At 37.6% G+C, this 27,263-nt stretch overlaps 1 protein-coding gene across 18 annotated transcripts in view; it reads right to left on the reverse strand.

The window, feature by feature from the left end:
- Positions 1-250: 250 nt before the first annotated feature.
- epb41a (erythrocyte membrane protein band 4.1a) overlaps positions 251-27,263 on the reverse strand; it is a 46,462-nt gene continuing 19,449 nt past the window's right edge. For 2 of the 18 annotated variants that reach the window (XM_088328261.1, XM_088328260.1), the window contains exons 10-21: positions 26,105-26,202; positions 25,864-26,039; positions 24,714-24,946; positions 22,164-22,235; positions 20,275-20,355; positions 19,451-19,513; positions 14,845-15,018; positions 5,338-5,460; positions 5,156-5,257; positions 2,371-2,451; positions 1,959-2,063; positions 251-648 (exon numbers count right to left, since the gene is read on the reverse strand). In XM_088328261.1, coding sequence (XP_088184387.1) covers positions 1,965-2,063; positions 2,371-2,451; positions 5,156-5,257; positions 5,338-5,460; positions 14,845-15,018; positions 19,451-19,513; positions 20,275-20,355; positions 22,164-22,235; positions 24,714-24,946; positions 25,864-26,039; positions 26,105-26,202 — 1,302 coding nt within the window. In that variant the 3' untranslated portion in view covers positions 251-648; positions 1,959-1,964. Of the gene's footprint in view, positions 649-1,958; positions 2,064-2,370; positions 2,452-5,155; positions 5,258-5,337; positions 5,461-14,844; positions 15,019-19,317; positions 19,366-19,450; positions 19,514-20,274; positions 20,356-22,163; positions 22,236-24,713; positions 24,947-25,863; positions 26,040-26,104; positions 26,203-27,263 lie in introns of all 18 variants that reach the window. The other 16 variants (XM_088328264.1, XM_088328263.1, XM_088328262.1 and 13 more) reach the window with 16 other exon arrangements.

Raw genomic sequence — 27,263 nt, forward strand, 5'->3', positions numbered from 1 at the left:
ATCCCATCCGTCTGAAATAAGCCCCACCCCTCAAAAATGAGATTTTTTAATGGTTTGAAAATGGCAAACAGGTGTCCAAGTCTGGGGAACTTTTTGAGGCCAAATAGTAGAAAAAAAGATGTAAAACATTCAAAAATAGATGTACTCCTACAGAAAAAATATAGAAGTCATTTGATAGACAAGAGGCAAGCACCGCCCCCAGAAGATGACATCAAAAGACGACACAATCGGAGAAAAAAAACTAGCAAAGTCAAGAAGTGCTTCAAACATGTATTACGGATATGAATTTTGCTTCACATTGAAAGGGCAGATGAATAAAATACTGTACAAGGAATAAAAGCCAGTGAGGCGGGGCCTTGGAGTCACATGGGCGTGTCCTATCCAAGAAAACCCCACCCTCTTTGGACCGCAACCTTACTAAATTCTTTTGATTGTAAGAAAAGACATACAAAAATAAAATTCTGTCATCTGAAAGATTTAAAAGACCCAATAACTCTGAATGAGAGCGCTAGCTGGGGAGCAAGCATTTTTGTTTTCTTTCCTTACAAACAATTTCTTTTTCATTGTCCATCAGTCAAGCAGGAGACAAAATGGCAAGGATTCCTGGGGGGTTTTGCGGCCAGTCGGCTTCGGTCTTCGTGGGCGAGGCTAATAAGAAAAAAAACACACAATCAGTTTGCCTAAAAGAACATTTTCCCTCAATATAATATATTCCTAAACATGTAAAGGGCTTTGGCAACTTGTGGGGAAAGGAGAACAAGACCCACCATTTTAGTCACCTGCACCTTGGTCTCGTCAACAACCAGTAAATTATGCTGCCAAAATTCGAATTGCTGGGCAAAGACCTTGCATTTTTGCCTTGTCCAGCTAGGTCTCCCCGACAAATGCTAACACATGCTGCCAGAATTCTTCTTGCCAAGCAAAGAAAACAATACCCACTATTTTTGTTGCCTCTGGCTTGGTATTGCCTACGAATACTAGCACATGCTGCCAGAATTTGACTTGGGGGTAAAAAGAAAACCAGACCAAGGATTTTTGTTGCCTCTGGCTTGGTTTAGCCGACAGATAATAGCACATCTGGCCAGAATTTGACTTGCTGGGAAAGAAATTTTTGTGGCCTCCAACTTTGGCTCGATGACAAACGCTAACAAATGCTATTAGAAGTTGACATGCGGGTAAAAAGGAAATGAGACCTGCCATCTAGGTTGGCTTTGGCTTTGTCTCACTGACAGATACTGTCAGAGGTCGATTTTCCGAGCAAAAGAAACAAGACCTGCCTCCAGCTTGGTTTCTCCTCCAAACACATGCTGCAAGAAGTCGACTTGTGGGTAAAATAAATTTTGTCACCTCTGGCTTGGTCTCGCCAACAAACGCTATGATGCTGGTCTCAGCCAGGCCATCTGACATCACAACTGCTACCTGCCATGATCTGAGGTTTTTATTTTCCGGAACATCTTCTTACCATACAACCTAGAAGTGACCGGAGATGCCTCTTGGTATGTCATCATAAATAAAATGGTGCCATAGAGAGAATATTGCTCTGATTTGAAAAACGCACACAAATTGAAGGAGAAAGACATTTGTAGTGGAAGTATTTTAAAAACAAAACAAAGGCGGGCAGAGTCTTTAGAAGACTAAACGCTTCCAGAACCTCCAGGTTCCGTGAATAGAACTGCAATTGGCAGCAAATGAGCGATATTTTCCTTATGTATTTATCACTCTCCTAAATTGTTTGACTGCCGTGGTTTATTGGCACCGCGTTGGCTCCACGAAAACTTCTTTTAGCGTTCGGCTAATGGAGTGGAATGTGACGCCGGCGTCCCGGTTGTTTATCATCTTTGCAAACGGCGTCATAAATCAACGGAAATCAGCGGGCGGGGCCGAGATTGTGGGAAGGGAAAAAAAACATTATTTACTCTCTAGAGTGAAAATCCGTGAATAAGGCAAACAGCACGTACCTGGTTTTACTCGGGCGAGATTTCGGTCTCCTGGTGGACCACCACTTTGGTGACAGACATGTCCGGGTGTTGTTCTTTTGCCTCTTTGATTGCTTGAGCCAAAGCCTGCACAAAACAACACCAAAAATAGTATTAGCAAGTCAACAGCAAGTCATGCCTTCCAATCGACTCCATTTATAGGTCAAGGTAAAACAAAAAAACTTTTTTTTAAACGCTAGACTTTACTTTGCTTTTTTGCTCTGCCAATCAAATGATGAGTAATATGTAACTTCATGTAATTGTAAATCACTTTGCTTCAGAATCTGGTTGTTGACAAATGATTCCTGACGCATCATCAAGAATGAATCATGGCAAAACACAAATTGTGTCTATAAATTAGGCCTTCGTCATGAAAACGTGAGCAAAAATTCACCTTGTCGTGATCAATCTCGGTATCGCCGGTGATGACGATCCTCTTCTCGATGCGAGTTTCTGAGATACCACCTTTCACCGTCTTAGACAAACAAAAACAAGTCATGCTAAGTTGATTCTGTTTTAAACACTAGTCCCAGGAATTTTCTTACTGTCAGGTTTAACCCAACAGATGTACAAAACCTATATACAAAAAAGACACAAAGAATCGTGAGTATAACTTACTTGCAAGGAGAAATATCCATAGTCTACCCTAAGGCAGTCTGCTGGATACTCTGAAATATTCTTATGCTCCTTGTCTTTTTATTGTGTTCGGAAGGCCCTAATTTACATAAGGTCTCCTCTGCTAAGGGAAGGGGAGTAACAAAACAAACAGTTGAGACCTGTTTATACGATAACATGTTATCTATAGCAAACAAAACTAGGTGGGCCTGCGGTCAGAGAAGTCCCTTATCTCGCCGCAGATAAGGTTTCATCCTGTTTCCTCCATCTTCAAACACAAACAAGAAAGGCACATTGTATGCAAAGTAGATAATGCAACAGTGGAATAACATAGTTACAGTTTAAATCCATCACTTACCCTTCCAGAATGACCAGCAGACAGCCAAAAGGCTGTGTTATTTAAAACTAACAACTCAACAGCCCACCTTGTCACCCTTGTTTTGAAAATGCGGCAAGCTGAGGTTGTTCAAATGGAATGACACATTAAGAGCTTGTGCAAAGGACCTTGTTCAATAACTCACTCAACAAGAGAATATAGCAAATTTAGTGCTTCAAAAAGGGACTTAATGTATTTTGTCTTCATTCTGATAAGAAAAAATACTATAGAAAATGGGTTCCCTTAACCACTAGGGGCACCATTTCCTGTAGTGTGTCTTGGGCAAGTAGAACCTGATGGCGCTCATCGCTCTCCAGGCCAATATTGTGGTACAAAAATACCATGACAGAAATATTACAATAAAAGTACTACAAAGATTCAACTACAGTGATAGTATAAACATATTAAAGAAATACTACAAAGATACAAGTATGGAAAAACTCCTGCAGAAATGCTACAAAAATACCACTGCAGTAATACTACAGTACAAAAATACTGCTACATAAATATTACGACAGAAACAAAACAAAAATACTGCTCGAGCAACTTAGTCTCAAAGTTGATCGATTTGGAAAACCAACACTCATAACAATGGCGGGTCTCATTGAAAAACATAAGGTGATAGTAGTCAACAGCTATGTGTAACAGAGTTGAAATTTGATTGTTTTGAATGTTTTTTTGAATTCTCACAAAATCTGTGTTTTTGTTGTATTACTGTTAATATTCCGGTACCTCATTCAGTTGTTAAGTCATGGGCGTCTGCGACTGTTTTTTTTCGTTTGGCACTTTATGGGCTTCAGCGCTTGCCGTAGCTTAAGTGAGTTTGTAAGCGTTGAAGGTAAGATGTGCCCAATATCAGTTGGATAAAAAAAATGCATATTTTGCTAGACTTTTGAGCAGCTTTCGAAATTATTTTTGTATATAAAGATATATAAGTTGTTCTAAATGATGTATATTAAAAAAGCACTAAATAAGAAGTTAAGCAATACAGCTTGAAATGAAGATGCAACGTGTTTTGATGCAAACACGCCACGAGGTGCGGCCTGTTGAGTGATGACCCGTTCTTTTGTATCTTTAATATTTTAGATAATTGCAGTCGTGAACAGAGGCCCCTGACTTTTGTATTGTTTTGTTTATTGAATGCAGGTACGTGTGAAAGTTATGTTCATTGTTATTATCGAAGTTTCATTATTAATGTGCTCGCATGTTGTCTGCTTGCCGTAGCTGAAGTGAGTTTGTAAGCGTTGAAGATAATTGCAGTCTTGAACAGAGGCACCTGACTTTTGTATTGTTTTGTTTATTGAATGCAGGCAATAAACCCAGAGATTGTGAAACCTTGTGTCGTGCATGAAAGAGGGTCGCTACATATGCATAGCGCTCATTTCCTGTTGGAGAAATTGGAACTTTACACACCGTGTCACTGGGGGACCTCTGACTGTTTTGTTTGGGTTGCGTGCTTTGATCATCAAAAGCTGCGTGCAGTAAGTTTACCTGCCGCTGTGTACAGCGTGCGTTTTTGTGTCTTCACCTCCTTTTAGGTATGGGATGGTGACTTTTCCTTGTATTTGTTTCACCACGTGTCTTGCAATTGATAACATATTGTCCAGATAACTCCCTGTTAGCGTGCGGGCTCCTGAAGGCTTCCAGTTTTGTTTGGTCCAGGTAAAAATAAATGAAGACACAATTAAAAAAAAAAAAGAAGTACTAGTTTGGCACATTTTGTATGTTTTAGAATTCGGGTATCCCGATAATATTGGGCAACTGCAAAGGAGGTTGCTTAAGACGCCACTACCTTATTTGGACTGTACTGCAGTAGTGTCTATTAGTATTAATAAAACTTCCAACGTATTTGTCATTTTCTGGTAAATTTTTGGGTTTTTTTGGGTTGTATTTTCTTCATTTTGGTTTTTGTTTTGCCGTATTTAAGTCGATTTTTGATCGTCTTATCTGTTATATTTCAGATGGGTTTTAGAGTATGTTTTTTTATAATATTCTGGTTGTTTTTTTGTTCCCGGTCATTTTTGAATAGTTTTAATGTAATTTTTTTTTTTTGGGGGGGGGGGCAACCTTTGGTAGTTCTTTATTTTTTTATTCTTTGGTTGTTTCTTGTTAGTTTTTTGAAATCTCTTTGCAAGGTTTTGGTTTTCCCATTTAAAAAAAGGACGTTTTTTTGGGATTGTGTCCTTACTTTTGTGATCTGCGTGGTAGTTGTGGTGCTGATGGTCTCGGACGTTATAGTCTGGGCGCTCAGAAGTATTCCGGAGTCACGTTCCACCAATGCGTCCATTGGCTGAGAGGAAAGACCCACAAAACTAAAGGACACGCCCACAAAAGTAAAAATTAGAATGGAAAAAATAAAATGGGAGTAACCTGCGCAGTCTCGTAAGTGATGGTTTTGGTCTCAGTGTGCATCAGGGGAACATCCTTGCCAGCCAGTGATCCCTGAAGAGAGTTGCTTATGTCCGAGATGGTGAGGGTCTTCAGGACCGGCGACTTTAAAATAAAAGAGAAATATTTTTTAACATTTCTTTTTAGCCTCTTGCATATTTTTAGATATTTGATTGGTGTTACTTGCACTGACGGTGAGTCTTTTTAGTTATACTTGTATCATGACAATAAAGGCCATTCATTCATTCATTCAAATTGCGAAAAATGTTGTAGAATTTTGTAACATCTTTATGGTGAAAATGATCATCCAAAAGGTCAGAAGGGAACAGTTTTAAAGGGATACAGTGTAATATCTGACTACTAGATGGCAGTGCTTTGTGTTGTGTAACCAAAAACAAGTACTACAAAGCAATAGAAAGAATACAAAAAACGGACACTCAAGGTGAAAAAACGCACAACACTTTTCTGATTTATCGGCTCAGACCTTTGCAAAGACAGAAAAAAAAGAAAAATAACCAAAAGGGGAAAAAGAAAGCCAAAAGGAAAAAAGGAGGAAAGCAAAAAACAAAAAAGGAGAAAGAAGAAAAGAAAAAATAAGAAAAAAGAACAATGACCGAAAAATGACCAAAAGAAAAAGGAAGACGCAAAAAACAAGAAAATAACAAAAATGGAAAAAGGAGAAAAAGAGAAAAAAGAACAAAAACAATTAACGGTGAAAAAGAAAAATGAGACAAAAAAATAGGAAAAGATAGAAATCCTGAAATATGCATATTTACCAATCACATCTACCTCCGAGAAAGAAAAAAACTTTATTCATCACAAGTGGAAGAAAAAAGCTCATATTGTTTTCTCTTGTTTTGAATTTCGCAGAAAGTGAGCATCTGCAAGTTAGGATCTTTACTTGACTACTCTCGTCTTAAGAAAATTCATGTCTTCTTATCAGTTCACAGCACACCATATGAAAGAAAAAGGAGCTTCTATTATTGCACAATTGCACACAATCCTTTCCATTTCCTGTCCTGAGAAATGGACTCAATGCAGTTTGTGCATGCACATGGAAATCTCCACATTTTTTCTTCATAACAAAAAATAAATAAAAGATTTTTTTTTTTTAAGCAAACAATTGGAATTGTAGAAAAACACTTGATTCCATTGACAGGGTAGTAAAATCAGTCCTCCATTTATGAGAGCCCGTTTGAGAAGGAAATCATACTCGCACACAAGCAACAACTATAATCTCATACAGATACAGTCATACCCAAGCACAAACACTATTGAACTCTTACACACACACGCGTGCAAATATATACCGTAAATTCAGGACTATAGAATGCTTCGAGGTCCTAAGATTACCCACAATGCATTGCTGGCGCCCATTTTGGAAGTCCACAAAGCTTTTCACTTCATTGTTATTGTTCAGTGAACCAGTTATATTCTACATTGTAATGCCGAATACGTGCGTTATTGTTGGCTGTTGTAGCCGAGGGGAAAAGGGTGGGAAGGGCTTCTTTAGACTTCCGAAGTGTGTTTACGATCAGGGGATTGAAGCTCAGGAGAAAAGTGAACGGCGAAGACGAATGTGGCTGGCAGCTATCAACCGGTCGAATTTGCCAAAGCTTGACTGTGTTCGTGTTTGTTCTGACCACTTTCTGACAGGTAAATTGAATTATTTATGATGTAGAAATAAATTTTAAAAAGGTTATAGGACATGTGTACTTCATGACAACAGCTCGACGACCCCAAACTACTTTTATAACATATATGTAAGGTATTTCGCCGAAAACGACATTTAAAAACCGAACAAAACTCCGTTTCTCATTCGTACACTATTTTGGTGGAGAAATTCAACGCGGTTTCAGGGAAAGAGAGTCTTCTTTCCTCAGTCAACTCGCGTCAATAGAGGATTTAAAGCCCCCGAAAGCTAAGCTAACTTAGCCACCGGTGCGCCGTTCGGAGAAGCGTTGCCTTTCCCGGGTTGTTCAACATAGAACAAAAGGGAAGCAACATGAACAACAATGTCAACAATGATCCATGGTTGTAAACTTGGCTGAGACAAACTCTGAGAATGTAGAACTTTCCCTTTCACAATCTTGTTTTCATCACCTTCGCTTGTGTGCACAGACACATCCCGAACCCAACCATACACAAATCTGTCGTAGGCTTCCATACTTTTGTAATTTTAAAAATCCTTCAGTTCACAAAAGGGACTTGGGTGGAAAATAAGATAGTTAACAAGTTCGATGTAAGTCACACACGGCAACAAATCGGGATCAGACTTCCAGTCCTTGTTTTTAATTTTGTAGGGATCCAATTTTCCAATAAAATGCAACTTTGCAGCGTACCGCTCGCGTGCTTGCTTGTCTAAACTCTCCACTTAGTTTTCCATAGTGTTGATGGACAAAATCCGTACACAAACGAAGCTAGTTGAGTAAATAAATAGACAAACTGAGTAAATATTTGCTCCTCTCGCTATCACTGCTTGTAATCGACAGACTTCCAAGATGGCGGCACGAAGCCGTGTTACTATTTTTAGCACAAAGCGCGGAGCCCTCTATAAGGTGCTACTTTTTTCCCAAATTTTCAACCCTGCGGCTTATTCAGGGATGGGGACAATTTATGAATTTTTTTTTAAGGCAGCCAGCGGCGCTCGAGTATATGAGGTAAGATTTAGACCGGTGGAATGTATGCACCGAGAAGACTGCAGCTTCTGAGCGTAAACAAACCCTCTTTGTACATATTGCATTTAGAAAGGCTCATGACGAAGCTTTCAAGCTAAAAGCAATCGAGCAGCCCGGTATAAAAGGAAACAGAGCTGCTAATCGCATAGTGTTCTAAGTGAGCGTAATCCTGGCATGAATTGGGATGAGGGAGGATGGGACATCATCATCATGACAAAGTTTTCTTCCTAATCTGAAAAAGATACCTTAGATGAAGTCATTTATAAGTAGGAAGAAGAGGATGGTTTGCCGCTTTTCTTCCAAATATGGTATGTGTTTCCTTAACAGGCTCGTTAGCTGCTGTGCGAGCGTGTTATTAGTAGCGTGAGGCTACCTGCCAAAGGCACAGTTTAGGATGAAAGTTATATTATTATTATTATTAAAGCTTTGAAAACTCTCTCGGTGTACTATCTTTCTTTGTGAATATGTGTAATATGCATTTGCAACTGAATATTTTTGTAATTTATTCATTTATATTTATTTGAGACACTTATTCTGAACGGGCCAATTAAAAAAGAGGGGCGGAGCACATGTGGACTGATGGGAATTCGGGACCGGTAAAGGTGAGTTTTTGTGGACACGGCGGACAATAGTGGATATATATTTTTCCCACCCATACCTTTGGAAATATACACTTTTTCCTTGGATTACTATCAACGGGCACCCAGAATCTGCAGGTTTGCATCAAACAATAAGTACCTATATCATTTTACGTTCTTTTTGGGGCCCGTGATTTCTATACTGTGTGCTTCAGTGAAGGACATTTAGATTCAATCGTGGGACTTGAAGTTTGGCTTGGATTAATTTTGTGTTACGTTTTTTAATGTGGTGCATGCGGCTTATATACAGGTGCGGCTTGTGTATGGATAAAATCGGTTATCCCGTTAAAATATGATGGCTGCGGCTTATAATCAGGTGCGCTCTGTAGTCCGGAATTTACAGTACTCATACACACACTACTATCCTTTCATACCTTCCTACACATGAAACTATGCTTTTACACTGACACGTGTGAATTTCCCTACGAGGATGAATAAAGTATCCATCTATCTATCTATCATACTACTATACTTCCACACGCACACTACTATAGACTATCACACACTGTTTTACTCTCACACATACTACTATACACGCACTTCTATGCTTTCACACACATATTACTATACTCTTACACATGTACTACTATACTCTCATAACCACACTACCTTACTCCCACACACACACATCCAGTACTTTAGACTAACACACTAGTATACTCTCAAACACACACTAGTGTACCCCCCCTACACACACACATTATTGACTCTCTCATGCAAACTATTAATATCTCACACACACAATACTCTACCTCAGCACACAAACTTCTATTGACTCTCACACTCACTATTATAATTTCTCACACACACTACTATTCTTTTTCACACCCTACCAAAATCCTATTACTAAAGTTTTTTTCCACATCTAGTGTAATGATCACCTCGCCTCTCAGTTGTTTTAGTTCGAGTTTTTTGGTAACCATGGCAATGCACATTGATCTTTGTATTTATGTTGTAGTTTGACGTCAAACTGGAGTTTCTCCCAGTATAGTAGTATGTAGCCTAGATGGTAGTGTGCCGGCTTTGAGACTGGGAGGTCGCTGGTTCGCGCCTCGACCGACACATACCTAATTGGTATAATGGCGGCGCCCTCTGGCTGCGGCTGCACCGACTCGCTACAACGGGTCAGGTGTATCGACATTTCGTTCTGTGTACATTGTTACAAAGAATGACAATACAAAGGAAATTATTATTATTATTATTATGTCTGAGAGTATAGTAACCTGTGAGTGACAGCATAATGGTGTGTGCATGAGAGTATATTCATATGTTTAATAGAGACTACAGTATAGGAGTGTGTGGGTGAGTTTAGTGGTATGTGTATGAGAGTATAGTAGCGTGTGTATGATAGTAGTATGTTTGAGAGAGTATAGTAGTGTTTGTCTAGAGTGTATGACTATCTATATGAGTGTATAGTTGTCCATGTGTGAGAGTATTATGTTAAATGTGAGAGTAAGTATGAGTTGTTTCTTAAACGGCCTCGCATGTGCATTCATTGACTTGCTTAATCTAGCGTGGGAGCGCAATCTTCTGCACGGGATAAGCACAATCTTTGTTTATAAAGAAAAAGTAATGCACCTCTCTGTTTAACTATCTCAAAAAAAAAAAAATTGTCCTTCCCTACCGTGCAAAAATGTAAAAAAAAATGTCCCTCACAAAAATTATGAACTCAAATAAAAATACTAGTATCTTCCTCAAAAATAACAATAACAAAAAATAAACAAGTATTGGACACAGCATAATTATTATTCCTCAAATAATAACTCTACAACCTCACAAAAATGACAAAGAAAATAAACAAATCTACTTCACTTCTGCACAACATTGATAAAATAAATACAATAAATCTCCTTTACTTCCTCATATAAAATAATTACAACATAAACTTAAAAATCTCCTTTGCTAATCGCAAAAATGTTAAGTAATAAATGAAAAATTCTCCTTCAAAAAATTAATATATTTAAAAAATATATATTCTTGCCTTTCTCACAGATTAAAAAAAACAACTAAAGAAAATCAACTTTAATGCCGCACAAAAATTAAAAAATAAAATAAAAAATAAATAAATCGACTTAACTTCTGCAGAGAATGAATAAAATGAAAACACCTCTTTCACTTTCTCACAAAATAAAAGAAAAAAAAATACTTCAAAGCTAAATTTGAAAAAAAAATCTTTACTACTTTGTAAACTATATATATATATATATATATATATATATATATATATATACTGTATACACACATACATATTGCAATGTCCTTTAAAGAAATCAAATCAAATTACAAATGACAAAAAAATATCCATAAAGTAATTTCCCTTCTCACACAGAAATTAAGGGTAAAAAATCACTTCCTCAAATAATTGAATAAAAAGAAAAAAAAATCGTCTTCCCTTCCACATAAAATCTAAAAAAAAGTAAACCATAAATCTCATTTTCTTCCTCACTAGCTGTCTGACAATGTGCCTGATGTAAAACTACTTACAAAAATCACCCACTCCCCTCCTCTCCATTAGCAGTCCAATCACTTGCCTGACGTAAAATATTTAAATAGACATGCATTAATCTATTCATCCAATCAATAAGTAGTCATTTAGGAAAAATTTCCCTGGCGAACCAATGAGAAACGTTCCTTTCAAACGAAAGCCAACCAGAGCACGGTGAGTGCCACGGCCAGGAGGCCCCACAGGAAGAACGAGAGCCGTGATTGCCCGTTGCGCAATCTGGACGGGCACGCCTCGGGCACCTGCCGCTCTTCGTCCTCTTCTTCCTCTTCCTCATCTACCCAAAGCACCTCACCGTCCTTGAGGTCCGGAAAGGCGGCTAGATCCGACAGCGGGGGACACTTTGTCGCCGGGGGCGGACATTTTGTTGCGCTTACCTTTATTTCCGACGCCGGCGGCCTCCCTCGCTGCCGAGACCACGCCGGGAAAGACAAACCATAATCAACACACCTCAGGAGATGCTTAACATGCTGGCGCTAGCTAAGTAGCTAGCTAGTTAGGAGGCTAGCAAAATAATAAAGCTCAAGCTCACTCTTATAGTTTGTTTACGTCACAAGTGGACTGACCATTTTTAATGCCATTCCAGCTTTAAGCCGACAGGAAACATGCAAAAAGCTAATCAACTGGTGGTTATGCCCCGCCCGCATTTGGCGCCATTAGCGTGGGGAATTTGCCGTTGAAGCTATTAATTAGAGCAGTGGTTCTCAACCGGTGGGTCTTGACCGAAAAGTGGGTGCGAACCTGTTTTCAGTGGTTCGCAGGCTTTTGCCTTTGCAAAATAATGCTGCGAAAAGACCAAAAAAAAAAAATCACTGCGTCTGACACTCTTTAGCAGTAGATGGCGACATTATGTCAAGTCAAGTTGTGTTTATTTTTGTGGCGACCTTAATCACAAGAAGTCTCAAAGAACAGAGTACAGACTTAGTGGTACAAAAAAACTTTCATTCAGTAATAAGAAAAAAATATCAATTTGAATAGTAGACAAAAAATACGTGAACTATCGAAACCAATGTTAAATTTTATTTAACAAAAAATCCTGAATCAAGAAATTTGTACTTTTACCTAGTAGAATTTATTCTATGAATCAGGATGGCAACTCATTTCTCCTCTAGAAGGGCATCTGAAAAGTTTCGTATTTTGAGCGGTTGCTATTCAGCTTGCCGGGTGTGGGCGGGGCTTTAAAGCTATCTTGCAGCAAAGTTAAGTTAGCACACAGCTAGCTCAAGCTTTCCACTCTGGACAGAGTTTGTGCCATTTCTACATTTTCTCGCTTTCAATTCAAATCGAGCGCAGCGTGGACAAGCGGGTCAGCAGGATGGCCCCAAGGTGCCCTTTGAACTTTTGTAGGAAAGTCTGAAGACACAATACCCCATTTACTTCCTGGTTTGTCATTAACATTTAAACAACAAAACAGGACCTGCCTCCTTCTCACTGACCTCGAATCGTCATGCAGAAGCAAAATAAGGCAAGAGCGCCCCTCAGTGGACAACTGGGGGACTGATCACATTCATACAGCAGCGTTCATTGTTTGCTCCATGCCAGGGATGTCAAACTCATTTGAGGTCGGGGGGCCCACATGGTAGAATAGACAGAGAGAGAGGGTGAGAGCGAGAGAGAAAGAAAGAAAGTGAGAGCAATAAAGAGAAAGAAGGAAAGATAGGTAATGTAATTAAAAAAAGAAAACAAGAAGGGGAGAGAAGAAAGAAAAGAGACAGAGAGCAAGAGATAGAAAAAGAATTAGAGAAAGAAAGAAAACAAGCGAAAGAAGAAAAGAAAAAAAGATGGGGAGAAGAGAGAGAGCGAGTGAAAGAAAAAGAATTAGAAAGAAAACAAGAAAGAAAATAGAAAAAGAGCATGATAGAGAAAGAAGAAAAACAGAAAGAGGGAGGGAGAAAGTATAACAAAGAAATATGACAAAGAAAGGGAGATAGAGAGACAAAGAGTAAGAAAGAGAAAGGAAGACAGATAAATAGAGGGATTAAGAGAGAAAGAGTGGGGAAAGAAAGAAAGCCAAACAGAATGAAAGAGAAAAAAAGAAAGAAAGAGAGACCAAGAAAGAAAGAGCGATGAAGAGAGCCAAATAGAGAAAAAAGAAAAAGAATAAAAAAGAGAAAGATCAAAAAAGAGAGAGCAAGAGAAAAAGAGAGAGACAAGCAGGCGTTTGACACCCCTGCTCCATGCAAACTCCAAATCAGGGGTCACCAACGTAGGGCCCATGGGCACCAGGTAGCCCCCTTAGAGCACCCGAGTAGCCCGTGGACCAGATCGAAAAAAATCAGTGATGGGTCATTGTAATGTTTAGGAAATGTCATTTTAAATAAGCCTCAGAAATCATTGAATGTCTTTGTCTGAGCCTATTTTAACCGACTTTAACCACCCTTAACGAGCACACACGACTAAAACAAATTTTATATATATATACATAAATTTTGAAAAATGAATATTTTTCTTTGCACTATTTTTCTAATCTGCTGTGTAAATATTTACTTATTTATGTGAAAAACCTTATTTTATCCTGGAATGCTCCATTTAATTTGTACTGTGTCATTTTTCTCATGTAATTGTTTGTCGTGAATTTTGTTGTGTATTTTTTGTCATTTATGTTGTCTTGTATTTTGTTGTGTATTTAGTTACACATTTTGTCGTATATTTTATTTATTTTATTATTATTTCTTTTGTCGTGTTTTTTGTGTATTTGCCGTTATTTTGTTTTGCATTTTGTGGTTTATTCTGTCGTTTTATGGTGGTTTATTTTGTTGTAAATTTTGTCATTTATTTTGATGTTGTTGTAAACAACATTTTCTATGTTGTTATCAATGACAATGAAAACTATTTCAATTCTAGTACAGTGGAACCTCGGTTCTCGACCATAATCCGTTCCAGAACCCTGTTCGAAAACCGATTTGGTCGATCACCGAAAATCGTTTTTCCCATTAAAAGTAATGTAAAATCCTTTTAATCCGTTCCAACACCCTGAATGTTTACCACGAACGTAAACATGAAGCTAACCCAGGCTAATCGTACGTTCGCGTTAGCGTAATCTTCGCTACGAAAGATTCCGCTAACATGAACGTGTAAAAATTAAAAAAAGGATTATGAATAGGATTTCTTACCTTTGTGGTAGACGGTGGGGAGAGAAAAATCATCAAAACTTTTTCAACCTCTTCCAAAACTTGCGGCAGTTGCTTGCTTATAGCGCTAACTTCCTTAGTTGCATCACTCGATTTCACAGCCTCCTTATTCTTTACTATCGTACTGATAGTAGATTTAGCCATGCTGTATTTACTAGCAAGATCAGAAATTCGTACACCTCTTTCATATTTAGCTATTATGTCTTTCTTTAAGGCAATAGTTGGATGAACAACTTGTTTTTTTTGTTTTTTTCACCTGTCCTGCTTGCACCGACCTTCTTCGGAGGCATAATTAGGGGCTAAAACACCCGTACGCCGCTCAGCATCGCACCCTAAACAGCGAAGCAAGAATTTCTTGAAATTTTTGGTCGAACACCGTTTTGTCCGAACTGAGAGGTGTTCGAAAACCGAGGTTCCACTGTAATAACAATGTTATCAAAACTTGAAAAATGTTGGTGCCCCCTACGGAAAATGGAGCCAGAGACCGAGATGAAAAAGGGTAGGTTTTTTTGTGCATTTGGCAGCATTTGGCGACTCACCGGCGGCGGCAAAAAGTTCCCGTTGACGGGCGCTGAGCGAAAGGGCGAATTGGCCGCCAGTCTTTTGTCCCATTGGCTGGGCCGAGGTTCGGGAACCGCCTCCATGAAGCTCTTTTTTAATTGGCTGATGCTGCTTTGGTGGCGCACCATCTCCACCGGGCTCTTGTCGGCATCCTTCAAAATAAAATCTCGATTCAAATTAAGTAAATGTACATCCTGCCTGGTGTACGCTCATTTTTATGCCAGGTAGAGAAATAAATGGAGAAAGAAAGAAATGAAAAGTGTACCATTGAATAATATGAAGACATCAATAAATCCGGTTATACCTAAAGATATGACATTTATTTATTTTAGCATTTATTTCCTTGTGTACGTTGTCATATATTGTGCCATTTTTGCCGTTTATTTTTTCATTCATTCTCATGGATTTGTTTGTATTTAGTTGGTTACATATTTCTTGTCATTTTGTTATGGATTTATTTCAGTATTTTGGTGTTTATCTATTTGGTCATTTTTCTATTTTAGTACTTATTTTGCATTTCATTTTGACATTTTTTGTGTATTTTTTATTTTAATATTTAATTTGTCATGTATTTTGTCATATGTTACATTGCTTGTTATTAATTGGATATTAAGTTAGCTTGCCCGGCAACTGGCTGGCAACCAGTTAAGGGTGCCCCATGCCCACTGACCAAAGATGGCTTGGATGGGCTCCAGCACCCCCGCAACCCGAGTGATGATAAGCAGTGCATATTATGGATGGATGGATATTTAGTTAGCTGCATATTTTGTCATTTCTTTATTTGGGGATTTATTTTGCTGAGTATATTGTCAGTAATTTTATTGTGTACTTTGTCATTTAATTATTTTAGTATGCACTTTGTTGTGAATTTTGTCGTTAATTTTTTTCCGTATCTATTTTGTCTTGTATTTTGTTGGGTATTTTATCCTTTTTTGGGGTTATTTATTTTGTTGGTTAATCTCTATTTCTATACTTATTTTTTGTTCATTTCATCATGTATTTTGCTGTGTTGTGTCACCCTGACCCGAGTGACATGGCCGCTTTCTTGTGTGCCGTTTCATCTGGAGGGAAGAAAGCATGACCAAGTTAGGTGCCTAACTTGTTTGGGTTGGCCATGGTCCAAAAATGTCTGTGTGTTTTTTTGCTATTTTTCCCCCTTTTTTATTGTCTGTGTTTGTATTGCTGTCGTCACCCCTCTTGAGGGATATTAGGTAGGTAGGTAGGTAGATGGATATAGATTTTGCTGTGTATTTTTGTTATTTATATATTTTGAGATTCATTTTGTCATTTATATATTTTGTCGTGTATTTATTTTGTTGTCTATTTTGTTATTTATATACTTTGTCATGTATTTTGTCTTTATTTCACTATTCATTTCATTGTGTAGTTTGTCATTTCTTTTGTTGTGTAGTTTCTCATTTATTTCAGTATTTATTTTGTTGCATACATGTTGTCATTTATCTATTTTGTCATGTAGTTTGTCTTGTATTTTGTCTTTTTTTGTTTATTTATTTTGTTGTGTATTTTTGTTATTTTTCTATATTGGTATTTATTTTGTCTTTTTATTTGTGTTGCTATTTGTCACAACAAAATATTATTGAAATGAGGGGGCAGGTCAAACTAGCTATGCTTTTCACCCATTGGTTGATCAAAGAACGCACTTTTCGTTCATCAATGATTAAGCAATGGGTGAAAAGCTCAGCCAGTTTGACCAGCCCACTCATTTAAATAACATTTTGTTGGGACTAAATACATCAAAAAATACAATAAATAAACGACAAAATAAATAAATACACGGATAAATTGCATTGATGTCATTTTATATTACATGATTTATTGATGTGTTCCTTTATTTTTATGGCAAAAATCAAAATGGCCGTCAAAAATGAAATCCAAAGTGAATTACGTTAAGGACAAATCAATAATAAAAGAATAAAGTAAAATTAAAAAAACCAACAACCCTTTCCTCTTCATTAAGGTTCAGATTGCACCAAAAATGATACCAAGCACAAATGCACATATACAATAACCACTTAAAACAAGGGCGTCAAACTCATTTGAGGTCGGGGGCCACATGAAATGTTAAAAAAAAAAAACTCTCACACGGGCCAGACAAGTAGGAGAGATGAAGAAACAGAGAAAGAGAAAAAAAAATGAGAAAAAGAGAAAATTGAATTTAATACAGAGGACAGAAAAGAAAGTACTGTACTAAATATACTGTGTAAAAACAAAAAGACTACTCTAGTTGCTTTGTGTGTACAGACGCTCCTCTACTTACGAACATTTGAGTTACGAACAAGGGTACATATGAAAACAAATTCCTGGATGTCGAAAAATATCCGGACATTGCTGTAAGTTAGATTTTGTATTATGTGCACTTTTATTAGAGTGGAGGACAGTGCTGTAGGGCTTTTTTTCCGCCACGTGGCGCTGTGAGAGGTTACCCAACATCCACCCCGAAGAAGATATCCGGCTTCTACTTCCTGATTTGTGTGTATGTATACACTCTGCACGCAAAGAACTTTGACGTTTTTATTGTTTAACATCTTGTGCATCCATTCAATATGGTTGGTGTAAAGTGTAAAGAAGAGGCGAGACGTTTTGTTTCCAAATGAAAGTGGAATACAAAAGCTTGATGCGGTTGAGAAAATGGTTGGATCGCTTATTTTTCGTTCAAGAGTAGGACCTCTTGAAGAGCATCATCCAAAAGTAAGTTAAACTAAACTTTATTTATCTTTATAGTCAAGTCATGTTTATTTGTATAGCCCTTAATCACAAGGAGTCTCAAAGGGCTTCACCGACCACAGAATGTCAACGCCCAATGTGTAGCTTTGTTTTTCAGTTCTATGCTTTATCATTCAGCCTGCTTTGTAAGGTTATAGAGCATATAATTCTATCAAACGTTTATTCTTAAGTTTCAAAACAATACAGGTTACTTATACAAGCCTTAAACATACTTACATAAACCTTAAACATACATCCCATACAAAATATAGCACTGAAGCAACTTACGAACAAATTCAACTTACGGACGATCGTCCCGAACCTATCACGTTCGTAAGTAGGGCAGCGTCTGTCGCGCCTGGCTTTGGCGAAATCCAGTGGACGTATTTCAAACTCATTTTTCCTCTGTGCTTCTCTCAGAGTGGTCTCGCGGGCCCAATTAAAACCCATAGTGGGCCTGATCCTGCCCACGGGCCGCATTATTTGACACCCCTGACTTAAAAACATCAAAGGACTAAAATGCTCTCTTTAGAGCCAAATACAATGGAGGATGCAATGAAGGATCAAAATGAAACTTGAAGTGAAAAATGAATGACATATTTTTTACTAATATGCAAAGTGTACGACTACAAAAACCTGCCAGTAATTCAATGTATGCTATCTCACAGTTAGCATCGTGTAAGTTCATTTCTAATGTTTCACAAACCATCAATTGAAGATACTCTAGCTATCAATAACGGCACAAGCAGAATAGAAACTCAAATGGCATTTCCTGTAACTCTCTTATTTTGAAAGTCACACATAGTGTCAATAAAATTGTTCAAATCAAACCACACCGGGTTTATTGCAGGAAACTCACACTAACCTTTTCATTGTGAATAGCCAAATTAAGTGCGCTTTTTGACCTTTTACAATTGACACTTTGGAGACTGTTTTGCAATTTAAAGGGACAGTTTGTATTTCTTATGCACCTCATAGTGGTGAGAAAACAAAAAAATGAATAATGTGCAAAAATACATCAACTACCATATAGACGTGCCTTTTTTAAAGAAATCTTAAATTATTTGACATAACATGAGGCTAACCCAGAGGGAACCGAATTCATTGTCGGCTATCTTGCTACTATGGGTCCCCCAAAACCCTTTTTTCACTTTTTTTCTTTATTTAGTAGCTTTTTTCTTGATATTTTCCTCATTTATTCCTTTTTTCTCTTTTTTTTTCTTACTCTTTTAACGCACCCCCACCCCCTCCCCTACTGTTTTATAATTTTTTCGTGCTATTTATCGTAACTCCCCTACTATTTTCTTTTTTCCCCTCTTTTTCCTTTCATCACAAAAGGCCTGGCATAAAAAAAGAAGAAAAGTGTTGCAGTTTGGTCACTCCATAGTTTGTATTCTTACTTGCTAGCACTTGTTTTCAGATGCACTACACAATGCAGCAGTATCTAGTGGTTATAATATACTGTACACTCTCTTTAAGAATATGAATATTCGAAAAAGGCTTTGTCAAAAAATGTGAAGAAAAATTCTGCTTTATGTTCATTTTAAATCTCCATAGTTTGTAAACTTAAAGGTGCATTTGAGCATTTTAACAGTTTCTGGTTTCACTACACAATAAAACGACATCTAGTGGTTAAATATTACACACTGTCCCTTTAAAGAAGCAGCGAATGATGGTTGGATGGCCTAAAAAGACAGACATGGTGAAGAAAAGATGAAGTTACTTGCATGAGAGTCAGAGAGGAAAATGGTGCATGCCAAGCCCCTAGGATAAGGCTAAAAACAAGAGAGAAAAAAAGCAAGAGACAAAAAGAAAAAATGAAGCAGGCAAAGAAATACAAACATTGAAAAGCCAACAAACCTCCAACATTAAATTGCTATGTCTGATATAAATGGTTTCACCCTCCAGTTTCTTAGCCCGTTTCTGTGAAACAAACAATATTGGACTTAGAGAAGAAAATGTAGATTTGTTTCCTTAAAAAAACAATTTGGAAAAAAGTAGGAGAAAAGTAGGGAAATGAAATATTAATGAAAAGGGGGACGAATAAAAAGTAAATGAAAAGAGGGAACAAGAAAGAAAAGAGAAAAAGTGGAGAAAAAAGAAAACAGAAAAAGGAAAAGTAAGAACAATAAGAAAGAAAAATAGAGGGGGAAAAGAAAATGGAAAGAACAAAAGAAGAAAAGAAGAAAATGAAAAAGCTAAAAAGAACAAAAAGTAAAAAAACCGAAACAATGAAAACAAAAAGGAAAAAAAAAATCAAAGTAAACAGGAAAGAATGAATAAAAGAAAGCAAAAAGGAAAACAGAAAGAAGGAAAACAGAAAAGGAAAAAAACAATAAAAGAAAAAGAAACGAAAACGAAAACAGTAGGAAAAAAGCAGAAAGAAACAGTAGGCACAAAAGAAAAATAGTAGGAAAAAATAAGGGAAGGGGGAAAGAAAGAAAAAAAAAAGTAAACAGAAGTAAACGAAAGAAGATAAATGAAGACAAAGGAAAACAAATAAAAGATAAAAGTTAGAACTAAGAAAAAAGCTGGGGGAAGAGCAAGAAAATAAAGAAAAAAAAAAGAAAAAAAAGAAAAAGGAGGAAAAATAAGAGAAAAACAGCAAGGGTGAAAAGCCAGGAAAAAGGAAGCCCATAGACAAGATTGAAAGGTGCAGCTCACATGGAAGCTAGCTGGCTAACCTTTCTGGCTCGCATGGTTTCAGTCTTTGTTTTGTCCTGAAGGAAAAGCTGATGTAGTTGATGCTGCTGCTGCTGCTGCTGCTTTCCCGGCCCACAAATAGGACACTTCAGTCTTATAAAATGACAACCTTAAGATGGCTTTAAGGCAGGGGTGTCAAACTCATTTGAGCTCAGGGGCTACATGGTAAAAAAAAAAAAAAAAAAAAAAAAAAAAAAGAAAGAAAGAAAGAAAGAGAATCAAAGATAGAAAAAAGAGCAAGATAATGAAAAAGAAAGAAATAAAGAAAGAAGAAAGAAAGAAAAAAAGAAAAAAGAGCAACATAACAAAAAAACAAACAGAGAAAGGGAGGGATGGAAAGAGAGACAAAGAAATATAAGGAAAGATAAATAAAGAAAACAAGAAAGAATGGGGTGACAAAGAGAGAGGGCAAACAGAAATAAAGAAATGAAAAAGAAAGAAAGAAATAGAAAGCAAGAGAGAAGGAATGAGAGAAAAATAATACAGCTAGAATTGCTTTAGGAGTGGGCACTAAGCCAGGCTACATCTGTTGGCGGGCCTAATGCATCCTCCGGGCCGCATGTTTGACACGCCTGCTCTAAGGCCTCGAATTAATTACAAGAGCTTTCATGCAAAATAAGTTTGCGCCTCCTTTTGGTTGCAACCGGAAAATGTGTGCATGCTTGGGGGAGATGTTCACAAACATAAACATGCTGCGCCGTTGTAGTACAGGACATAGTCTGGACTTTTGTGGGCCATCAGAGAGCCCCCTTCTCTCATCTTGGGTAGCCTTGTGGACTGACTCCCACAATGGGCATTATCAAAGTACCCCCTGCTGGACATTGTCTGCATTGCAACTGTGTGCCAAAATGCATGCAACACTTTTGAGGTGAGGAAATTGTTGCAAGCAAAGCAGCCAATCACATTGAAAGTTAGCAGGAGTTGAAGCCAGCTCCCGAGAGAGAAGGAGAAAGAGGATAAGGGAAAGAAAGATGGAGAAGGAGAAAGAGACAGAGAGAATAAGCCAGTGAGAGAGAGTGAAGGAGAGTAAAAGAGAGAAAAACGGAGTGAAATGACAGAGAAAAATATGGGAAGTGAGAAAGAGAACAAAAAATGGGGAGGAGTAGAAATAGAAAAAGAGAAAGAGAGAGACATAGAGAAAAAGAGACAGAAAAAAAAGTTACAGAAAATGAGAGAGAATGAAAGAGAGAAAGATATATAAAGAAACATGAAAACAAAGAGAGAGAGTGACACCAGGAGAGAAAAGGGAGAAAGAAAGTGAGAGAGAAATAGGTAAAATGAAGAGAAAGAAAGAGCTAGAGAATAGAAAGTGAACAAGAGAATAAAGAGGGAGATAAAATGTAGAGAAAAAGAAAGGATGCGAGAGAATAGTAGCAAAAGAGAAAAAGAGAAAGATAAAAAATAGCAAGAAAGAGAGCAAGAGAGGAAGAGAAAGAGAGAAAAGGAGCAAGAGCGCAAAAAGGGGAGAAAAATAAAAAGAGATGAAGAGTGAGAGACAGAAGGAAGAGTGAGAGCAGAGAGAGAAAGATGGAGAAAAAGAGAAAAAGAGCAATACAGTCAAAAAAGGGAAGAAAAAAATTGAAAGAGCGATAAAGAGAGTAAAATGGAGAGAAAAATAGAAAATGATAGGAGAAAAAGACAAAAAGGAAATAAATAAAGAGAAAGAGCAACAGCAAAAGCAAGAGAAAGAAAGAGGGAGACAAGAGAGAGAAAGTTTCTAAGGGAACTCCTTATTGTTGGGAAGCTGACTCCGGTCGTTTACTTTAAATTCTTGCAAGCAAAGCAGCCAATCACAAAGGGAATGAACCCCGGCCAGACAAAATCGCCCCCCCCCACCCCCATTAACACCTCTGCCTGTCAATCGACCGACCTGACTCTTCTCATTGGCTGCAGCTGCAGAAGAGGCGGGACATCGCCGTTCTCTTCTCGCTGCCGATGTCTGCTTTTCACCCAAGACACGAAACAAAACAAAAATGGCCGAAATTGCAATAAAAGTTTGCCCTTCTAGCTATTCTCCGAGAAGCGGCTCTTTTGGCATTGCTCACTCTTTCTGGCTCCCAAAATGTTATATTACAAATAATAATGAAACATTATAGCCCAAATTACATTATTTTGAAAATAAAATGTATTTTGTTAATATATTATTATAGTATCTTTTATGTTTCAATACACAGTGAAATTTGACATCATTGAAACTCTCAAATTGTTTATATTAGGCAAACAACACCAGATATAACGACATACGAGCGCCTTCGAAAGAGGAAAAAGAGAAATGAAGAAATATGGAGGAAGAGAGATAAAGGGAGGGAGAGAGAGAGAGAGAGAAAGAAGGAGGGAGAGAGAGATAGAGAGAGATACAGTGTTCATTTTACCTCTGAAAAGTAATGGGTCGCGGGTCAGTTTTAATCATCACACTTAATTGATAATACAAAGCAGTTATCACTTCAGATTTTTCAGTTCACAAAAATATTGTACATTATACAAAATAATATTGCTGAGATATTAGTCTATATATTCATGCAGTTTTAATCACTTCAGATTTTTCAGTTCATATATTCTTTGTGGTTTGCTGTCCCGCCACAGTTGTAATGCCTTCTCAAGGTCCAATTGCAGCAACGGAATTTCCTTAGCTAATTTGTGGTTTTCATTGTGGTTGTGCCGATCCAATCTGCTTTTCTCAGGGATCAGAATGGAGATTTTCATTTTCAGCTGAAATAGCCAGCGTCCAGGAATAAACCAGGGCGGAGCCCCCCCCCCAAACCTGGGTTTTAGGCAATTTACTTGTCCAAAACCATGCTTATATTTATCATTTAAGTAACATTTTTAGAAGATTAAAATAATTTGCCCACATAACTGATTTTTTTGTAAATACTGCAAGATAAGTTCAAATGCAGTTCAGTCCCTGCAGCTTGTGCGACAATGCGGCCAATTTTTCTAACGGCCGCCAGGGTGCGCCAGAGCAATAAAGGAAAGAGTGAGACAGTCGGATTTTGAATTTGTTTGCTACGCAAGAGAAAAAGTGAAAAGGTCGGAATGCCTTTGGGGTTCAAAAACAGCGGAAATCCGCGGATCCGCGGAAAATTCTGATCCCTGTTTTCTGAAAGTTCGTATTGCGAAATAATCTATGCAATCCATTTTTTTTGTCACGCTGGGTGCACGCATCACAGAACATATAGCCTCCATTATCATCCTCCTCATAGCGTAACCAGGAATATAATTGAGTCCATTTTGGCAAGAAAAGTCCTTTTCTTGCTAGGAGTATTCTTTTGTTTATCTTTCGTCGAATCGTTTGCTTCAAAACACGTGTTTTCCTTGCCATCGCGGTCTTCTGAAGAATTTCTCCGCCATTTTTTCGTGCCGGAATTGTTGCTGTTACCACTTTCTGTATTATGTTTCGACTTATTACCGACACTGAAGAAATTACCAATTTTTTGTTGATTTGCACCTAATACCAACTGTTTTTTACGGAGGCATACTTCTCTTTCACTCAACAACTACCAAAACAATGACGTCATCTCGAAGCAACGAAATCTCGTTTGCCGAGATCGGCGCAAGACCAAAACAACAATGGCGGATCTGCCTGACAAAAAGTTTGGGGTGCGGTAAATCTTTGTTAAAAAAAAAAAAAAAAAAGTAATCGGGTAATAATGACAGGTGTCAAAAAAGTTGCGTCTCGGGGATGCACGATGATTTGACACAATGCGTCCCCAGCAAAAATGATGTTTCTAGGACGCAGGGACGCGGGCAAACGAGAACACTGGAGATAGAAGGGGCTAAAGACAGAGAGAGAACAAAAGAAAACAAAGGATAAAGCGAAAACATGAGAGAAAAAGATAGAGGAATAGATAGAGAAAGAAAAGAAAGCAAGAGAGGGAGGAAGGGGAGGTGAAGAAATCAAAATAGAAATAAGGAGAGGAGATAAGGAGACAGATATATAGAGAAAGAAATATAAAGAGAGAAAGTAAGAGGTGGAGAGATAAAGAAAGAAAAGATAATGATGGGAAAAGGAAAGGGAAAGAAAGAGAGAGAGAATTAGATATATAGAGGAAAAAAAAGAGGGGTATATATAGAGAAAGAAAAAAAAGAGAACGCAATGGAGGGTGAAAGAGAAAGAGAGCAAAAGATAGAGAGAGAGAAAAAGAAAAAAAGAAAATAAAGAGAGAGAAGAAGAGATAGATAGGGAGGAGAGTAAGAGAGAAAGATAGCAAGAGAGAAAAAAAGCAGGCAAGAGAAAAAGATAGAAAGCAAGAGAGGTAAAGAATTAGAGAAAAACGAAAAAAGACACAGTAAGGTAGAGAAAAAGATATTAAGGCACAGAGTAATAGAAAAAAAGAAAGGGGTTCACTTTTTCGCGAATGACGCATCAATGAATTAATGAAGTTATCAAATTACTACACTTAAGATCCAATCAATCATCTACCTTGATTTGAGTCTCAGGTCGCGCTTCGTCCTCCGTCTTTCGTGCCAGCTCTTTAAGCTCAGCCTTCCTGTCCACGGGGGCGGATCCTTGGAATTTGGGCGTAGAGCTTCCGCCGCACTTGGATAAGTGGAGCAGGACTGGTGAGGGCGTGGCCTCCCCCGGCGACAACGGTGACATGACGGGGGCGCTGACCGGGCGGCTGCTTTTCTTGTCGGGCGTGACCGCCGCCATGGCTTCCCAAAAGAAAAGATTGGAGAAGTGACACGACGATCATGACGCTATTAACAAGTTGAAAATACATTTTCCTTCCCCTTTTTGAGATTTCCACACATTTGACCAAATTCTGTGCTTGAAAGGACAGTGTGAAATATTTGACCACTAGATGTCGCTGTGTTGTGTAGTGCAGGCAATACACCATTGCTAAGAAGCATAAGGAAGATTACAAACTACAGGGACCCAAAATGACCACGACGTAACATTTTGCTTCTCAATTTTTGCCAAGCCTATAGTGAAGGAAAAATCGAAAAAAAAAAAGAAAACAAGAATAAAAAAATCGAGAACAAAAAAAAAAGAAAAGAAGAACAAAGTAGAGGAAAACAAGAAAAAAAGAGTAGGGGAAGAAAAAAATAAAAAGGGAAAAATGGGGGAGAGGAGGAAAAGGAGAAACATGTAGAAAATAAAAAGTAGGGGAACACAGAAAATGAAAAAGGAAACGAACAAAAAAAAAGGAAAAAAATATAAAAGACAAAAATAGAAAAAGGAGGAAAAAAGGATAAAGAAAAATGGAATAAGAAAATGGAAGAGAAAATAAAAAAGATAAAAAATACAAAAAGGAAGATAAAAAGAATAGGTTAAGGGAAAAAAAAGCAGAAAGAGAAACAAAAAGGAAAAGTAGAAAAGAATAAAAAGGAAAAAAAAAGAACAAAAAAAGGGGGAAGAGTAAAAAAGAGAACAACAAAAAGGAAAATGTAAAAAAGGAAGAAAAAACAGAAACAAAGGAAAAAGATTTATGAAAAAGACAAAAAGGGGGAAAAGTATTGGGAAAAAAAATTAAAATAAAAGGGTAAAAAACAATTTAAAAAAAAGAATAAGGAGAAGTAAAAAGGTAAGGCAAAAAGAATAAAATTCAACCGAAAAAAGAATAAATTACCAGTATCAACGCTGCGCGAGTTTCTCTTGCTGGAAGTCCGTTGAAAAAGCGGTGCTGGCCTATCGATAAGCGAGCTAGCTTGTTTGGTTTGCGCTTGGGTCCGGCCGCTGTAGCGGAACTTGGAACCTAGCAGCAGGAACTTCTTAGGCGCTTCCACCATCTCGCTGGAGCTCAGCCTGACCAGAATCAAAAGAAGGGGCAGGGTCAGCGGCGCCTCCTGCTGTCCCTGTGTACGACGTACCTGAAGAAGGTGTGATGTTCCACGCAGACTTTCCAAAGCTTTTTGGCCGCTTTGTAGTTGGGCAGCTTGAAGCCCACCGCGCTTTCGTACTGCTCCGTCTGCTCCAAACAACCCCCGGTTAGCTTTGCGCTAATGCTAATCCTTCGTATATAAAGTACTCAGTAGTACAACATGTACTGAAAAGTATTGGAAGAAATGGAGAAAGAAAGAGAGGGACAAAAAAAGAGAGCACGAGAGAAAGGGACAGGAGAAAGAACGAGGAGGGAAAAAAGGGAGCGGGAGAGAGAAGAAAGAGGAGAAAAGAGAGAGCGGAGGGTAGCATGACAGAAAGAGAAAAAGAGAAAGGGATTGACAAATAAATCAATTGAGAGAGAGGGATGGAAAATGAAAGAGAAAAAAGAGAGTAAGAGATGGAAAGAAAATGAGAGAGGGTTATAGAAATAAAGAAAGAAAAATTGAGCAAAAGAAAGAGAAACCGAAAGAAAATGTACTGAAAAGTAAGAGAAAATCTACAAATACTAGTGAAATGAGTAAAAAGTGTAAAATTGCAGTAATAAATTAAATGCATGGAAAAACACAAAAATACTCAAGTATTAAAGGTAACTAAAACGTACTAAAAAAAAAAATGTATGAAAAACGTACAAAAACTGTGCGTAAAATTTTACAAAAACTAGTGAAAAGAATGGTAGATGTATGTGCTGTTAAGTATGAAAAGTATCTAAAAGAACATTAAAGAAAATACAATAAAATAATGAAAAGCACTAAAAGTATGACGTGCTACTAAAAAGTACAGAAAAGTATAGAAAAACAATTAATTAAAAAGTACTGGAGTATACAGTATATAAATTATTTTTAAAATGCTGAAACGTATGGAAAGTCCCAGAAAGCATAAAAAGTTTGAAAAAGTACTGAAATGCATGCAAGTACTGAAAAACATAATAAACAAAAAGTATTAAAAAGTATAAAAAAAAACGAAAATGTATGAGACCTCCCTGTCTCGGAGCGGGCGCCCTACCATCTAGGCTACAGAGCTGTTTTTTAGTATTTTTTAGTATGTATTTTTATTTATTCGGCCAGTATAAACCATAAACATGATATATACAGGAAATCATTAACCTGACCTGAAAAGCGCTATTTAAATGCAGACCATTAAGCACTA

The sequence above is a fragment of the Urocampus carinirostris genome, chromosome 2, assembly GCF_059441175.1.
Source record: "Urocampus carinirostris isolate Australia breed hairy pipefish chromosome 2, RoL_Ucar_1.0, whole genome shotgun sequence".
Lineage (NCBI taxonomy): Eukaryota > Metazoa > Chordata > Actinopteri > Syngnathiformes > Syngnathidae > Urocampus > Urocampus carinirostris.